This window comes from Triticum dicoccoides, chromosome 5B (genome assembly GCF_002162155.2).
Source record: "Triticum dicoccoides isolate Atlit2015 ecotype Zavitan chromosome 5B, WEW_v2.0, whole genome shotgun sequence".
Classification (NCBI taxonomy): domain Eukaryota; kingdom Viridiplantae; phylum Streptophyta; class Magnoliopsida; order Poales; family Poaceae; genus Triticum; species Triticum dicoccoides.
The window spans coordinates 661,434,576-661,452,082 of record NC_041389.1 but is presented as its reverse complement, the minus strand read 5'-3'; the positions used below and the strand labels follow the sequence as shown (position 1 = coordinate 661,452,082).

Here is a 17,507-nt window from a genome sequence, read left to right as displayed (position 1 = left end):
AAATGGCCCTAGGGGTACCTTGACCCTCATTTCATCAGTTCATCGTCGAAATGGCCCTAGGGGTACCTTGACCCTCATTTCATCGATTCATCGAAAAAATAGCCCTAGGGGTATCTTGACCCTCATTTCATCGATTCATCGACAAAATGGCCCTAGGGGTATCTTGACCATCATTAGCAAGTGTATAATTATCATAACAACAAATTGAACATGATAACAGCAAGACCATCATATGGATCATCAAATTGAACATGATAACAACAATAACAAGTGTATAATTATCATAATAGCAAGACCATCATCAACAAGTGTATAATTATCATAAAGCAAACTGAACATGATAACAACAAGACCATCAAGTTAAACATGATAATAGGAAGAACAATATCATAGTGCATTATTCTCATAAGAGCAAGACCATAAAATAGCAGTTATTACAGTACCATAACATCTAACCAGCATAAATTGTTCCCAAAATAGATCATAGCAATTAACAGTTTTGCCTGATCACATCATCAACAAGTTTTGCCAAAGCACATTAGTTCCCTGAAGCATAAAAGTAATCCTTCAGCCTTGATGGTTTCTTCCTCTGTCTTGGTGCCAAGAAGCTGCTTGGCCTGCTTGTTGGAGTTGCTGAGTTGCTTGGCCTACTTGGCCTGCTTGCTGGAGCTGCTGAGTTACTTGGCCTGCTTGCTGGAGCTGCTGAACTGCTTGGCCTGCTTGCTGGAGCTGCTGAGCTGCTTGCCCCTGGTGGTGCGCTGCTTGCTTGAGCTGCAACAGATGCCCTCCTTGTTGGAGCTGCAACAGATGAAGCTGCAGCAGTAGATGTGGTACCCTCCTCTGTCCTGTTTGACTGCCTTTTACAATGGTAGCAAGTTAATACATTCAAGTGTTACAAAACATAAATAGATGGCACCAAGTATGGCAACAGAGAGTAACCTCATGCCTGTTCTTTCTCATTGCTAGACCTAACTTTAGGGTTTTGTGGCAAGATGTGTATCTGCGACCCACAAGATTGCAATTGATGCATGTAATTGATGCCATCCTAGATGTATCTTTAGGTGTTGGTGGCTCAAACTGGCTCCTTCTCCTTTTTGTTTGCTTCTTCCTTGGTTTATCCTTGAAAACTGGGGGTTCTATGTCTCTATTTTTGGTCTTAGGCCAGAGGTCAGGTCCAGGTACAGGAAATATGATGGGACTGTATGCTGCTAGATACATAGGCTTTTTGAAGAAGTCATGCACAAAATCTTCAGGCCTTAATTTGGCTTTGGTAATAGCAGAGACTGCATGATTGCATGACACTGCAGTCATATCCCATTTTCTGCACCCACATGTCATGTGCTGCAAGTTAACTGCATATGTATTCTCATTGCTTGTCACTTGGTAAATATTTGGCCCAGCCATCAATGCTTGACAGTTCCTAGAGTGTTTCTTTGCTTCTTCAAGTAACTCAGCATATGTTGGGCATATTTCCCACTTGGCTAACTCTGTCTTACTCCTATTTGTATTGAACCTGACCATCAACTTAGTCCTGATTCCATCTACCATGGTCTTTATTAGTTTACCCCTCACATCTAATATCATCTTGTTGAACACCTCACTAATATTGTTGACAACTAGGTTAGTTTTGCAATTGAAGTCCATGGCATATCTAGCCCAAGCATGTCTAGGAATTTTATTTAACCAAGCCCAGGCAGCCTTACACTCTACTTTAAGAGCATCCATTGCAGAAATATGGCCATGTTCAGTATAGGAGTAACTTGCCTTATCCATGTACTTCTTTAATTCTGACCCCCTAAAACCAGCAGTCTGGAAGTTTTGGTAGATGTGTCTAAGGCATAATCTTTGGGGGCAGTTGGGGAAAACTTGGCTCACAGCTTTCAGAAGACCCTATTTGGAGAAATGACCAAACTTACTAATAAACAATGAATATTAACTACTTCTAGCAATTACTATGAACTACTTATATCAACTAGTAATGAGCAATGAATATTAACTAATATTAAGCAAATGATATGAACTACTAGCAAGCAATTATTACTATGAGTGCTAATATCAATTGCTAATATGAGTAATAACAAAGATAATACCTTATGTCTATCACAGATTATGGTGTAAAAACCAAATCTCCCAGATTCTCCACCAATAGTTGCCTTCAGTTCTGTGAGAAACCACGTCCAACTCTTTATGTCTTCTTTGTCCACAACTCCAAGATATTATTATTACCATCCCTTCCTGTGGCAGCAAGGATTTGTGAGAAATCAGGGATAGATGTTATTATTCCCATCCCTTCCTGTGGCAACAAGGATTTGTTGGCCAGTAGAGAGCTTGATGAAACATCCATCCACACCTGCAATGGCACACAAGATATGTTATAAACAAAGTATGTACTACTAAGGGTGCACCACATTTATGTCATTTATGACACAGTTTAGTAGTCACCTATGAATGGTCTGCATCCATTCAGAAATCCTTCCTTACAAGCATTCAAACATATGAACAAACCATGGAACCTTGGATTGATGCTTGGATGGTCTTTTAGGAACTTAGTAGTGACAATGCGCCTACTACCTGGATTGGTGTCTAATACAACATGCAAGTAATCCCTGATCCTGGTGTATTGCCCCCTCTGATCTCCTTGCACCACCTTAATAGCATTGTTCTCAGCCCTGTAGGCCATATGAGTGCTTATCTCAACTCCATACTTGCTCTTCAGATTTTGCATTATTGTACTTATTGGTGTGTTCAGGTCTGTTCTTATTGCTTCTAAAACTTGATGTGTAACCCACTTTGTAGTCACCTTGGTGCTCTCTGCTACAGCTGGACATGTGTGCATGAAATTTGTTTTCCTAATGCAGAAAGTTTTCTCTTTTCCCACCATAGAATCTGCAATGAAGAAAGGGCAGTCTTCATGTGTGCACACAACTACAATTCTGTCATTGCAGTTCCTATGAAACTGATAGTTTCTGTTCTGTGCTATGTGGAAAGTGAGAAGTGCCCTTCTAAATTCGTACACATTATCAAAGCAAAGCTTCTTAGCAAATTGTAGCTCTGGGCTCTCTCTATCCTCATGATACCATACCCTTGGTTTGGGTTTTTAGCCCTAGTCTTACTGCCAAGCACAAATGCTATTCCTCCTCCTTCAAATCACCAGGATCTGGATTCTCACCAGATGATGGTACCCAAACATCCTCAAACTATTGCTCCAAACTAGCATGTGATCTTGTGGTTAGCCCCTTTCTTACTTTCAACTTCTTCCTCTTCTGCCCCTGTGGTAGCACCTCTTTTTCAAGTTCCTCATCATCTCCATGCTCCTCTTGCTCTGCATTTTCCACATGCACTTCCTCTTATATCTCATAAGGTTCATCTACATCAGTGTCACCTTCAAAGTGTAAGAGTGGGTCCTCTCTCTGCCTCCTTAGCTCAGCCATCCTAGCCATGAAATCATCATCTTCCTCCAAGTCAGAGTCATCTTCAGTTAGTAGCACAGGAAGTTTTCTTTTCACTGCATGCACGCTCTCAACATTCTTCTGATGCTGCTTAAATCTCTGAATTTTTGATCTCCTTCTAATCTCCATACTTCTTTGTAACTCCTGTTGCTCCATGTCAACATCATCTCCATTGCCTTGCTCAATAACAACATTTTCTTCATTGCCTTGCTCCATATCAACATTGTGGCTCTGCTGTGTGAAGAAAAACTGGATTGGTTCAGGCTCCTCAACTACTGCATCTCTTTTTGATACTTTGGATGGTGACTTGTACACCACCCCAACATCATTCACCTCATATACAATGCTCTCTCCAACATTGGCTATAGGAACTTGCTGATCACAAACATAACCTCTGTTTATATCTGCAGGTCTGTGCTCACTACCCCTAACTATTGTCAGGTTTACTATGTTCTGATCTTTATTCGCAATGTGATCCAGCATCTCATCCACCTTGTCATCATCACATATCTCCTCCAAACCAGCTACTCCCAACCCAACATCCCTCACATAATACATGTAGTCTTTACTTCCATATCATATTGTCTCTATGAGTGCTAACAGATTATAAAAAGTGATGTCTAAAACACACATAGTCCTTTCCAAGTTATCCCTATCATGAAAGTGCAGTCTAACTTCCCAAACATCATCAGACAAGCTACAAAAAGGAACAATGCTTGTACTTATTAATTAAACAATATAGTACTAACTACAAACAATAGAAGTGACCAATTTAAAATATACAGTGCATGCCAATTTAAATAAGAGGAAATTGTGACCCTAATGTCTACTAAATAAACTAGTAACCCAAATATCATCATTCCAATTTGAATACACTGAAAATATACAATGCATGCCAATTTAAATAAGAGCAAATTGTGACCCTATTTGTCTACTAAACAGAGCATGGGAATAGCACTGACTACTGAACTAAAACAGTATCACTATATTGTCTCCTAAACAGAGCATAGTAATATCACTACAATCTAATTTACAGGCCTGATGAACACTTAGTACTAGGCAAAAAAACCAATTTTGATTTACACACCTAACCCTAACTATGGAATAGACAGAAAATGAGGGGGGGGGGGATAGAGGAGATATCTTACTCCACACCGCCGAATGCAGATGCCTAGTGGTGGCTCCCTGTCGGAGTAGCCACCACAGCATGGGCGAGAGTGCCGGCGGCACGGTACTCCAGCGACGGGGATGGTGGTCTGCTCCGCGGGGCCTGACTAGGGTTAGAGCTCCCGCAGACCTCTTCTGGTGGCTTTGGATCTCCGCCGCCAAGCAACCCTCCTGTGCCATCGCTGCCTTCGCCATCCACTCCGTCGTCGGCGTCCGCGCTCGCCGTTGCCATGAATGAGACAGAGAGAGAGGAGCGTGTCATCGCGGGGATGGTGGGGAATTTTCCAGATGCGGGAGAAGTGCCGATTCGATCTGGTCACTTGACCTAGCAGAGGCGTCGGTGGGCAATGTAGCGCCGTTACACGACGTCATCTCGCAGTCGTTAGCCACATCAACGAGACAGGGTCCCACCTATCATAATAGTGCTTAAACTGCCCGAACAGGATGTTTGGTGCTTTCTGCAAAAGATTAGGAAAAAAAACAGTGTTTTCTGCAGCAAAAACGTAGAACAGTGCTTTCTGCAAACCTAGGCTGAAATGTGGTGGTTTTTTGCAATTCACTCATTTGTTAGTTAATTCTTGTATGCACTCTATTAATCCTAGTACTTTCCATTATTTTTTGATTGTATCCAGGAACTTCGTGCAATGCTGCTAATAATAAAAAAAGCTGGCATTCTCTCTAAAAGCACCCAAGTATCAGCCGGTTTGTGCAAATTTTTGGGTGCAACAGGTCAAAACAGAGGCATCAAAGGTGCAACGATTTTTTACGAGGCCATGCACATTAAGAGCAAAAGTAAATGATTAATATACGAGTAAGAGAGACATAGAGCAATAGTTTTTTTTAGAATCAAGAGCAGTAGTCCTTTTTTAGCAGCTCAAGAGCAATAGTGAATGAACATTTTCTTTTTAGGAATACAATAGTAAATGAACAGAAAACTAGGAAAAAGCTGCTACGGCTCTTAAGGCCCACACGCCTATCTCTCGTCATTCAGCCCATATAGGAGCAAAGTCAAGCCCAACGAGACGTAGTACCTCCCAGCCAGACTGCGCGCCTCCCTCCCTTCACGGCTTCACGCCTGCCGCTGCTGTTGCGCTTCGGTTTTTAGTCCCACCTCGCTCAGCGGAGAGCATCGAGCGGGGGAGCTGGCTATAAGAGGAGGGCGAGGTGCAGCGTTGTTCCATACTTACCTGGACGGGGTCGACGGGCGATCAATAAGGCCCGTGGCCTGGGTCAGTGGCCCACATTGCACTTGGTGGGTGCGCTGGCCCACCATCTCCCCAAGTGGGAGAGTGGACGTCATAATTTGTGGTAGAGGGGGTACGCGTTCGCGCGGCCCCTGCCAATTCTGTAAAATTAAATTTTGGTCCTTGGTCTGGCCTGCTTAGTGCAGCTGTTTTTACAACCCAGTCCTCGGTCAGGTACTGGGAGGCAGCCAACAGCAAATCTCATTTGTTTTACACCTTCGATCACACATGAACGAGAGAGGCAAAGGTGTTCTTTGAGCAAACAAAAAAAAGTAATGGTTTGAACTTCTGGTCCAAGTTTTCTTTTAGCAACATGAACGACCTAACATATAAATCTGGTGCTGTCAGGTTGTATATGTTGGTGTTCTTCAGCTTCTGCTTACAACCAAGTGAAATTTGGCAAGAAATTCACTTTTCACACGCAGAAACACCCAGATAAATTCGAGAACTTTTTTTTGCAACTGTAAATTCAAGAACTTAAATCTGCCACGGAAGGGAAGACAACACGGCTGGCTGGTGGATAAGGCGAGTGCTACGCGGCCGAAAGGTGAGGGGGAGTTATAGGGTGCGTGGTGCATGAGGCAGGAGAGCTCTTTTCCTCCTCCACACAGACCAACCCAGCAACAGCCACCATGGCCCTCAGGGTTGCTCCGTCGCCGCTCCTCGCCTCCGGCGGCGGTGCCACCGCCTTCACTACCCCGCTTACGCCCAAGAAGAGAGGCGCCGGCCTGCTCCTCCTAAGCAAGCGCTCCAGGATCTCCGCCCAGCTCGGTACCCACGATTCCTCCTCAATTTCTCTTATGTTGCATTTTGTTTGAGTCCGTATGCTACCCATGTATATGCAGGTGGTGGAGGTGGTGGTGATGGAGAGACCAAGCCTGACGGCAAGAAGTTCATCACCAGAGAACAGGAACCAGAGCAGTAAGGATGAGTTGATGTATGTGTGTGTGTGTGGCCAATTGCCAAATGGTGTGGATAAAATGGATGATGATGATGATGTAGGTACTGGCAGACTGCCGGGGAGAGGAAGGGGGAGAACCCCATGATGACGCCGCTGCCCTACATTGTCATCTTCGGCTTCTCCACCCCCTTCATCATCCTCGCCATCGCCTTCGCCAACGGATGGATCAAGGCGCCCCTCATCCGCTGAGCTCTCATCGGGCTCTCGTCCTTCCCCTTCCGGCGAGAGAGATGATGACTTGCTTCCCTTCTATAGAGATTACTGTAAAGCTGTATGTAATTCATTTCTTCGAAGATCTTTATATAGTGGAGTCACCAGCTGCTCTGCATTCATGACTGCACCTGGTCTTGCATATAGAGTGAAAAGCCCTGTATTTGTTAAGCTTGTGAACACTTTCCACAGTTCAAGATCGATCGATCGATCAAGAAACTGGGGGGAAAAAATATAGAATGGCATCGGTGCCAGCGATTAAAAATTTCAACCAAGGAGGCAAGAATCTACACATAAGCACATACAATACAACATGCCACCGCTACAGATTCATCTCACGTCAGACATACAACAAACAACTAAACCATAGAATACCATTGGCTATTTCTTCTCATAAACTTGCAGATAACAAAGACATGTTTTTCGGGCCTAGCCAATAGCCCGCAGCAGTATACAGTTAAAGCGTTTGCGCAAACGGACACATCATATGGCAGCCACCTAGCTAGCGCGGTTTCCTATCAAACTCTGACTCACGACAGTGTGGGTCAAGCCAGTCGCGACGGGAACTCTTCGCCATGCCCCTACTATCTGTTGTCACAGCCCCCATGAGCTCTCTTAGGCTTTCCACCTTGTTCTCCTGAGCATTGCCACTGGATTTCCTATCTGCTTCCTTCAGCTTGTTTCTGAAACTCTGCTTACGGCCAACTGTGTTAAGTTGCTGCTGCTTTGCTCCTGATGGTGGCGCCCCATGAGGTCCCAGGTATATCTTCTCCTCTTTAGCCTGTTCATTCAAATACGAATTTACATCTCAATGAACTAATTCAAACCACTGCGCTATCCAAGTAGTTGTTCAAGTTGCATGAACTGAAAGTCAAGTCTCATGATGGACATTGCGGCGAAAAGATCTGGAACTCGCCTGCTGAGGTTCAGGATCCCTTGCTTTGGGGACACTGTGTGTAGTAACAGCATCATCATCATCATCATCTTGAATAGTCACATCAGGAATAACAAATCCATCCGCATCTGTAATTGTAGCATCAACATTGTAAGAACTCAAATAAACCTCATGTGTTTTGAATGTACAACAGTTGGACATGTATTGTTGATTTTAATAGCAGAATAAATATGTGTAAAACAGCGTCTCTGCAGCAGTGCCACATTTCACCAAAAATTCTGTAGCATTCAAGTAATGAGCCACAACTACTATTCAATAAAAGTAAGTGATAAGATATATAGTGCAAGCAAGTCACTAGCATAACAGCCGGCGATAGAAGGGAGTTAGCAGCATATAAATCTCCTGATTATTATAATTAACGAACATCCTAAAGCATGCCAAACATTCATATCAACGGTTTCAGAAACAAAAAAAACATTCGTAAGTAAAAATACCCACAAAGGGATGGAACCTGGTTTAGGTATCTCTGTGAGCACATCCTGATTAGATAGCTATGATGGGCATGAACAACTTGTGATTATCACTAGAATATATTAATAACATTCCTATTTCCATTCAATGAGGATTGTCTGCATTGTGCATTGCCTACTGTCATAGAGGAAAGGGCTTGTATTTAAGCATGAATCATCATGAGAAACAAATCGCACCCTTCAGTTGGCATCACTCATATTATTATATTACCAGTTATGAAGGTGAATCAAGAGGGACCCCTCATAATGCACCAAGATATATCAAGACCGGTGGCTCAATGATAGTAAACTTGGCCCTGGGTTGGTACTTATGCGTGACAAATGCAGGCATATACTTTTTAAATTTATTATATACCAAAACATGAATGAAGTTTACACATTGTTTTCTTCAAACCAGCAGATACTTTTTACATCTTGTAACCTTAAGTAAGCAAAATATTGCCCAAAGCAATACGCTTTTCGATTCCACCTCAAATATCTCAAAATTGCTCCAGCACAGCTAGTTTCAACCAGTTTGTGCATATTTGTCCCGCAAAGATAGGCATACGTATAACTTCAACATACCAGGTCTGTTCAAACCGAGTATGATTATTTCCCAGGTAATGCATACTTTCTTGAATTAATACAACTGGTGTGACTCGTCAAAAAGGGCATGTTTGCTGCTCCCAGGAAATTGATATATGTCCCAGGAAAACTCCCCGGACCATGCGCAAGCGGGAGCTACGTGCACCGGGCTGCCCTTTTTTTTATACGTTGTTTTCTTCAAACTAGCAGATGTTTTAAAAGTCTACTATAACAAGCAGTAAGGAAAATATTGCCAAAGCAATAGTAGGCTTTTCCATTCCACCTCAAATTCCTCAAAACTATTCCCACACTACTAGTTTCCAACTAGTTTGTGGTATATTAATAGCATTCCTATTTCCATTCGATGAAGATTTTCTACATTTTTTTTCCGAACCTTGTGCGGATTGTCTACATTGCCTCCTGTCATAGAGGAAAGGCGTCATATTTAAGCATGAACCATCATGGGAAACAAATCGTACCCTTCAGTTGGCCCAACTCATGTTATTACATTATCAGAGAGAGTTGTGAAGGTGAATCAAGCATGACTCCTCATAACGCACCAAGATACCAAGACTGATGGCTCAATGCTAGTAAACTTGGTATTTGGTTGGCACTTACGTGTGACAAATGAAGGCATATATTTTACACGTTGTTTTCTTCAAACTAGCAGATGTTTTTACATTCTATGGCCTAAGCAGTAAGTGCCCAAGGCAATATGATTTCGATTCCACCTCAAATTTCTCAAAATTGTTCCAACACCGCTAGTTTCAACCAGCTTGCGAGTATTGTCCCATAAAGATAGGCGTATAGCTTCAACACACCAGGTCTGTTCAAACCTAGTATGATCATTTCCCAGGTAATGCATACTTTTCTTGAATTAATACAGCTGCTCAAAAAGGGCATGTTTGCTACAGTAATTGATCTATGTCCCAGGCAACTCCCCGATAATACGATGGGTACGAGCAAGAGAATAACAGTCAAAGAAAGCATCACGCATCTAGATCCAACTCCTCTTCAAGACAATCACGGCAGAAGAACATGAGTAGGATACGCTGGTCGCTGGGGGCTTTAGCAAGCTAGAAAAGCAGCAAGAAAGAAGGGCACCGAGCAGAGGCGGTGGTAGTTAGTTTACCCCACTCGTAGTCCGAGGCAGAGGCATCCAGGGGCAGCGGGATGCTTCCGCCGACGAAGGTTTGGTATTGGGTTGGTATTTATGTCCAGGGGCGGGAAAGCTTCCACTCGTCCGGTGGCTCAGTACTAGTAAACTTGGTACTGGGTTGTTATTTATGTGCGACAAATGCAGTCATAACTTTGTTCAGTCTATTTAATATCAAAACATGGATTAACTTCACACGCCGTTTTCTTCAAACTAGCAGGTGTTTTTACATTTCATAACCTATAAGCAGTAAGCAATTCCACCTCAAATATCTCAAAACTGTTCCAACACAACTAGTTTCAACCATTTTAGTTGATACTGTCGCATAAAGATAGCCATATAACTTCAACCCACCAGGTCTGCTCAAACCTAGTATGATTATTTCCCAGGTATAATGCATACTTTTATCGAATTAACACGACTGCTGTGACTCGTCAAGAAGGGCATGCTTGCTACAACAGTAACTGATCTATGTCCCAGGCAGCGATTCCCCGGTAATACACGGATGGGTACGAGCAAGAGCATATCAGTCAGCGAAAGCATCACGCATCTAGATCGAACTCCTCAACACAATCACGACAGAAGAACAAGAGTAGGATACAGTGGGGCACTTCAGCCAGCTAGAGGCGCAGTAAGAAACAAGGGCGCGGGGGAGAGGTGGGTGGTAGTTGGTTAGTTACCCCACTCGTCGTCGGAGGCGGAGGCGGAGGCGGAGGCGTCGAGGGGCGGCGGGGACACTTCCGGCGGCGAAGGGGCGGGGGCGGGGGCGGCCGCCATGGAAACCGGTGAGCGGCGAGGAGGATCCCCCTCCCCCTCCTCCAAGGATACCTACCTCTCGGTTTTGGAATTGGATTCCGATTCCGGTGCTCCTTGTCGCCCGTCTTGGGGATTAATAACGCGCACCGGCCCTAGCACTGGGCCAGCCCATTTTGCGGTGCCTTGCTGGCATCCGGTTTTCGTCTGGCTTTCGTGTTCTGCTCTTCCATTTTCCATTCTCTTTCTCTTTTCATTTTTCATTTTTTTTCCTGTTCTAGGGTTTCCTCTTTTGGAAAAAAAAACAAGAGAATGCTTTTTTCAAGTGCATGTGAACATAAATATCAAGTTGTTTGACGGCACAATCAGAATTGCATTTTAACATTTATATTCTAAAAAGCATAAGAATTTTAAACCATGAACATTTTCAAAAATATATATGAACATTTTCTTCAAAAAAGAGCATTATCCAAGCACGTAATTTTTTACAATACATGAGCATTTTTTAAACAAAGACGAATATTTTATCCAAATATATTGATTTTTTTAATGTTGTAATACATATATGAATAAATGAATAAATTTTTATGAATAAAAAATCTCAGTTGATTATTTTTATTATTTGAATATACTTCCTCCATTCCTAAATATAAGTCTTTCTAGAGATTTCACTATAAACTACATACAGATGTATATAGACGTAGTTTAGAGTGTAGATTCACTCATTTTGCTTCGTATGTAGTCTCTTATTAGAATCTCTAGAAGGACTTATATTTAGGAACAGAGGGAGTATGACAATTCATTTCCCCTTAGTACTTGAATTTTTAATAAATTTTTCTTTGCTACATAAAGAAATAAAAATAACATGATGATATTAGGCCAACCCATTTAGGGCATCCATATGCATTGTATGGTCAATTTCATGCATAATGCGAAGAGTAGGAGAAACCCGTCTCTCTCTTTTGAGGATCAATTCCCTTTTTTGGATTTTCAATATTTTTGGAAAAAATATCTGAACAAAAAATATCACAAATGCAAAGACAACCTATGACATTTGTTAGTGGGTTAGTCCTCAAAATAATTCATCATTTGATGAAAAATGGGGAAAATATACTTGGTTAAACTCTGAAATGAATAGATGTATATGAGATGTATTAGTACCCTAGGGTCCATATCCCAACATCGGTCCAAGTTTATGGCTCATAACTCTTGATTTAGTTTGGGTAGGTCATGCCCTTACTTTTTTTATTTGCTGCCAACAAATAGGTAGCCAAACAAAGTAGTAGCCAATTACCGATGCACTTTTTCGGCAAATAACAACCATGTGTGTTAATTAAGCTCGTAGAGTCATAGTCGGGTTGTTAGAGTCATAAAGTCCATAATTGTAGCAATAACCCCACGAAAAAGACAAAATAGAAAGCACTCCGTAGAAAAGACATGTACACCCTCTATTGTTGGTGGATGATCCACGTGATGGGCTTGAGCACATCAACTGCTCCACACTTCGCAATGACTCCCATGTCACAGTTGCATACCAAAGTTGAACAACAAGCGAAACATATGGCTGTCATCGACAAGATAAGGACACCGTTAAGGGCTTTCAACACGTCCTAACATCCCCACTTGGTCGCAGGCTCCACAACAACCGTAGCTGCAAGAGTGGAGCAAAGAAAACAAACCTGAGCCAACCAAGAAGCTCTGGCATCAAGGCAAGCTCTAAACCAGGGATTCACTCCCTCAACCAGGTTCAATGAGAGGGAAGCTATTATCATGTGTGTGTGAATGATGACAGAACATCACTTGAGGATTTTGGGAGGGGGAGGGACAAATACGAGGAAAGAAATACATGGTCAACACCCAAATCACCTTCCTCCGAATGAGGAGGAGGTAAACAAGAAGAGCCATTGAATGATTGCCAAAGGAATAAATGAAAGGAAGATGAAGGCCAACTTTGGAGACTAGACAAACCAACGGTAAGGGATTTAATAAGGAGAAAAACAAAGAGAAACATACGCATGCTATAGCTAGGGGTGCTACCACCCCGATCGCCTCACCAGATACAAACAAGAGTGACAAGGGATAATTTTTCTGGATCTCAGAGATGTAGACTGAAAGGACCTGGTTTAACCCCCGCCCCTCAAGAAAGGCGATCGCACGTATGCAGGCTTCTCCAATGAGAATCCACAAAAGGGTTGGTAGATTGAATCGAAGGACATAGACAAACATTAGGCGAAGACTGACAATGCGAACTTGCTAACTTGAGAAACTGCCATGAATGACGTAATCAAGGAACAAAAACCTAACTACGCAACTATGGGAGAAAGGGGCCGTCCTACTCATTGCTGGTGAAAGCTAAGATAGAGAGAGAGCGAGGTGATGAAATGGGTGGTCTGGAGGAGCTCCGAAGGTGGGCAGAATGAGGAGGGCATTAAAAAGGTCACTCCATCTTCTCATCAATGCACTGGAACTATTTTTTTTCTATCGTTGGAAGCCCACGATCTACACGCAGTGCACCACGAGCTATAGCGAGACCATGTGTATATGTAACAAATTTGCTGATGGTACATATCTTGTCACATATAAGTGGACACTCGGTATTGTTTGCCATGCATGTTAGTTGAACAACATAGTGATGCTCTGCGACTCGATTAGAAACCACACCTACCACGACATACTACATAATTATAAAACAATACGTATGTCACTTCGATTAATGTTGTGTTCCGTAGCAATCACCGCTTTCTGCTACTCTAACATTCTTGGTCAGCTCCGCCACCGGTAGCAATGCACGGGGCACTTTGCTAGTTCATGTAATGTAGTATAGACTTGAAACTAAGTTTTAGTGAGAATGATGGTTCTGAATCACAGCACATGGAAAAATGGGCACTTATGTCCTATCTAGTGTGGCATGAAAGAATTGTCATCGATTGATGTTGAAACGTCATCAACAATGTAACCTATGGTTGTCACCGGAAAGAGGGGGAACCGTTAAGGGATTTCAACACACCCTAACATCCACACTTGATCACAGGCTCCACAACAACCATAGCTGAAGAGTGAAGCTGGTAAAACACACGGGAGCCAAGCAAGAAGCTCCGACATCTTGGCAAGCTCTCAATCTGGGGGTTACTCCCTCAACTAGGTTCAATGAGAAGGAGGCTATTCCCATGTGTTTGAAGGATGAGAAAACACCACTTGAGAAATTTGGGATGGGGAAGGCCAAATATGAGGAAAGAAATACATGCTCAACACCTAAATCACCTTCATCCGAATGAGGAGGAAGTAGACAATAAGAACCATCGAAGGATTGCCAAAGGAATAAATAAAGGAAGAGGAAGATCAACTTTGGAAACCAGAGAAACCAATGGTAGGTGATTTAGTTTAGGAGTAACCTAAAGAGAAACGTATGAACGTTATAGACTAAGGGTGCTACCATCACGACCGCCTCACCAAAGACAAACAAGAGCGACAGGGATAAAAGAACTGGATCTCAAAGATCTATACTCGAGGGACCTGCGTTACCCCCCGCATCCTTCAAGAAAGGCAATCACACATACGTAGGCTATTCCAACGAGAATCTACCAAAGGGTTGGCATATTGAATTGAAGGACAAAGACCAACATTAGGCGAAGGCCGCCGATGAGAACTTCCTAACTTGAGAAACTGCCATAAATGGCATAATCAAGGAACAGAAAACCTGACTACATAACTAGGGGAGCAAGGGCTCATAGAGAGGGAGGGGTGAAGGGGGGGGGGGTGGAGGTGGAAGAATGAGGAGGGCGTTAAAAAGGTCCCTCAATCTTCCCATAAATGCATGTGGAACTATTTTTTTCTATCATTGGAAGCCCACGATCTACACGCACTGCGTCATCAACTATAGTGACACCATGTGTATACGCAACCGATTTGGTGATGGTACATATATTGTCACATGTAACTGGACACTCAGTATTGTTTTTGTAGGTAAAGCAGAGCTTTATAAATCAACGGTGCCCAGTCAGATTGCCTAAGACACATTTAGCCACTTCGGGCGGTACAATAGGGTTCCAGCTAATACTATATTTTGGCAAACATAAACAACCAATACATGCAAGCTCATGAGTTTACAGAATTTGCACCTCTACGACATACATTGACACTAAGCTTGTAGAACCAAAGTTTGAGTTGATACTTAGTGTCTTCGATGACTGTTGCGAGAGGTGAGGAAGCCACCTTCCAAAGATGGAGCACATTAGCTAAGAGTAGGGAATCCGTCTTGAAGATCACCTTAAGCCCCAAGATGTGCTACAATTTGTACCGCTACAGACATAGCCAACAATTCAGCGCCAAATGCATCATGCACTTGTTCACAACGCCATCCCTGGCCATGCTATCTCTGACGACCATAGCCAACAACCATAGTTATTTCTAGGTGTATAGGCCTCGTCGAGATTGGCCTTGAGCATACTGTCACCAGATGGTTTCCACTTCACTGCATTGTCACCCCTTCTCCTTGGAATGAACTATTGCATATATTCCATGGAATCAGCACGTACTCGTCCGATCATTTCATTCACTGGGACCGACATCTCACCTTCGCGAACTATGTTTATGTTATTCCACCAGTTCCACCAAAGGGTGACTATTTGGATGCTAGTATTTTCACTTAGCCCCCATAAAGAGTCCATCATTGCATGCACACCTGAGAAACTTCCAAGTTGCTCCCTCACTTTTGCCAACTCCAGACCGTGCCATAGATCCTTCACAACCTTACACTTTATGACAAGGGCCCTCCATCCTCCACAGCTTGAACGCCAGCACAGAAACCAATGTTAGCGGATTTAATTTAGGGGCAAGGGGAAGAGAAACATATGCACACTATCGGCTAAGGGTGGCTTCACCACGGCCGCCTCACCAAAGACAAACGAGAGTGACAAGGGATAAAAGATTATCTTGAACGGGGCCTTTGCTAGTCCCTCTAATGTAGTATAGACTTTTAACTAAGTTGTAGTGAAAATGATTATCTTGAATCACAACACGTGGAAAAATGGGCACTTCTATTCTATCTAGTGTAAACAACAAGGTTGTTTGGCTAGTGTGGCAAGAAAGAACCGTCATCGATTATTGCTGAAACATCATCAACAAGTGAAAACCTATGGTTGTTGTCGGCAATATGGGGACATCGTTGAGGGCTTTCAACACACCCTAACATCCACACTTGGCCGCTGGCTCCACAACAACTGTAGCTGCAAGAGTGAAATCGAGAAAACACACCGAAACCATCCAACAAGCTCCGACATCCAGTCAAGCCCTAAACTAGGGGGTCACTCCCTCAACTATGTTCAAGAAGAATGACATTATTCTCATGCGCATGTGAAGGATGAGTGTGACGCCCGGATAATTAGGCTACAGTAAACCCCGTTAATGATGCCCCGTCACCTCTGTCACAGTAGATGATCTTGGGTTAGTTCAAAAACCGATCCAAATTCAAATTTGAAAATCAAGTTAAACATCAAAAGTTTTCAAACGTTAAAACTAAAATGTTTGGTTTGCGGAAAATAATCCATAAATTATTTTGGTGAAGTAACCACACTTTTACAAAATGTTTAAATATTTTGAAATAAATAAAACAGTAGCGGAAACAGATAATTAAATGCCCTTTTCAATTAATAAAATATTAAGCTAATTTATTTAATTGCACGAACTAATGGGGCAGTGACATACTTGTGAAACTAAATTAGGAACTAGTTTTATATATTATCTAAACTATAACAATGTGAAACTAAAATAATACAGAAAAGAATAAATAAAAATAAAACAAAATAAAACAACAAGAGAAGAACACTCCCTGGGCCGTTTGGCCCACATGGCCACTAGCAGGCCGGCCCACCCTCTACCCTCGGCCTACATACCCCGGTCCAACCACCCCGCAAACCCTAACCCCCCCACTCGCCCCACTCCCTCCCCCGATTCCCCTGGATCAGGATCGAACCCTCTCCCCTCGTCTCCCTCCCAGCGCCGCCTTCCCCACCGCACCCACGCGACGCCCACTAGGGGGGGGGGCTCACCCCCCGCGTGACCTGCACGACCGTCGGCCCCGTCCCGAGTGGATCTAGATCGGGGGCAACTGACGCCCCCGACCCGTCGTGCGCCGTCACCGCCACCACCTCCGACACCGCTGGACCGCCGCCGGAGCCCCCCTCACCGTCTTCGCCGGATCGGCCGCCGCCCCGTCGCCCTCGATTCCTCCCCGCTGGACTGCCTCCTCCCGGACTCGCATCACTGAGCCTCGTCGCCTCTTCCCTCCTCGCACGTGAGCGGCTCCCCTCTCCTCTTCCCCCCTCTACTCCCGTTGTCGGATCTAGCCGCGCCCGCGCTCGGGGTGAGCGCGCGCTCCCCGCGCCCCGAGCATCGCTCACATTTGTTGTTCGGCTCCACACACTTGCTTGCGTTTGCCACTGACGTCCCGTGCACGCGCCCACCTCCCCTGCTCTTGCGCACGTCGCCCGGGGCCGTGCCCCGCGCGCCTGCCTCTGGCTGCCACAGCCACCGTGCCTCGCCCGTCCGCCTACGCCGCGTTGTCGCTCGCCGGCACACGC

At 43.9% G+C, this 17,507-nt stretch overlaps 2 protein-coding genes and 1 non-coding gene across 3 annotated transcripts; 2 read left to right on the top strand and 1 right to left on the bottom strand.

The window, feature by feature from the left end:
• The first annotated feature begins 5,795 nt into the window (after positions 1-5,795).
• On the top strand, positions 5,796-5,956 carry LOC119313127. Its single transcript, XR_005151516.1, has one exon. It is a non-coding gene; the product is annotated as a U1 spliceosomal RNA (small nuclear RNA).
• A 448-nt stretch (positions 5,957-6,404) lies between these two features.
• On the top strand, positions 6,405-7,202 carry LOC119312431. The gene is made up of 3 exons (XM_037588156.1): positions 6,405-6,631; positions 6,706-6,781; positions 6,863-7,202. The coding sequence occupies exons 1-3, from the start codon at positions 6,493-6,495 to the stop codon at positions 7,008-7,010; spliced, it is 363 nt and encodes a 120-aa protein (XP_037444053.1). The 5' UTR covers positions 6,405-6,492; the 3' UTR covers positions 7,011-7,202.
• Positions 7,203-7,304: 102 nt separating this feature from the next.
• LOC119312429 lies at positions 7,305-11,028 on the bottom strand. Its single transcript, XM_037588155.1, has 3 exons — positions 10,857-11,028; positions 7,948-8,054; positions 7,305-7,812 (listed from the first exon to the last, which is right to left on the bottom strand). Exons 1-3 carry the CDS (start codon positions 10,951-10,953, stop codon positions 7,534-7,536), a joined length of 483 nt encoding a protein of 160 aa, XP_037444052.1. The 5' UTR covers positions 10,954-11,028; the 3' UTR covers positions 7,305-7,533.
• Between the last annotated feature and the right edge of the window lie 6,479 nt (positions 11,029-17,507).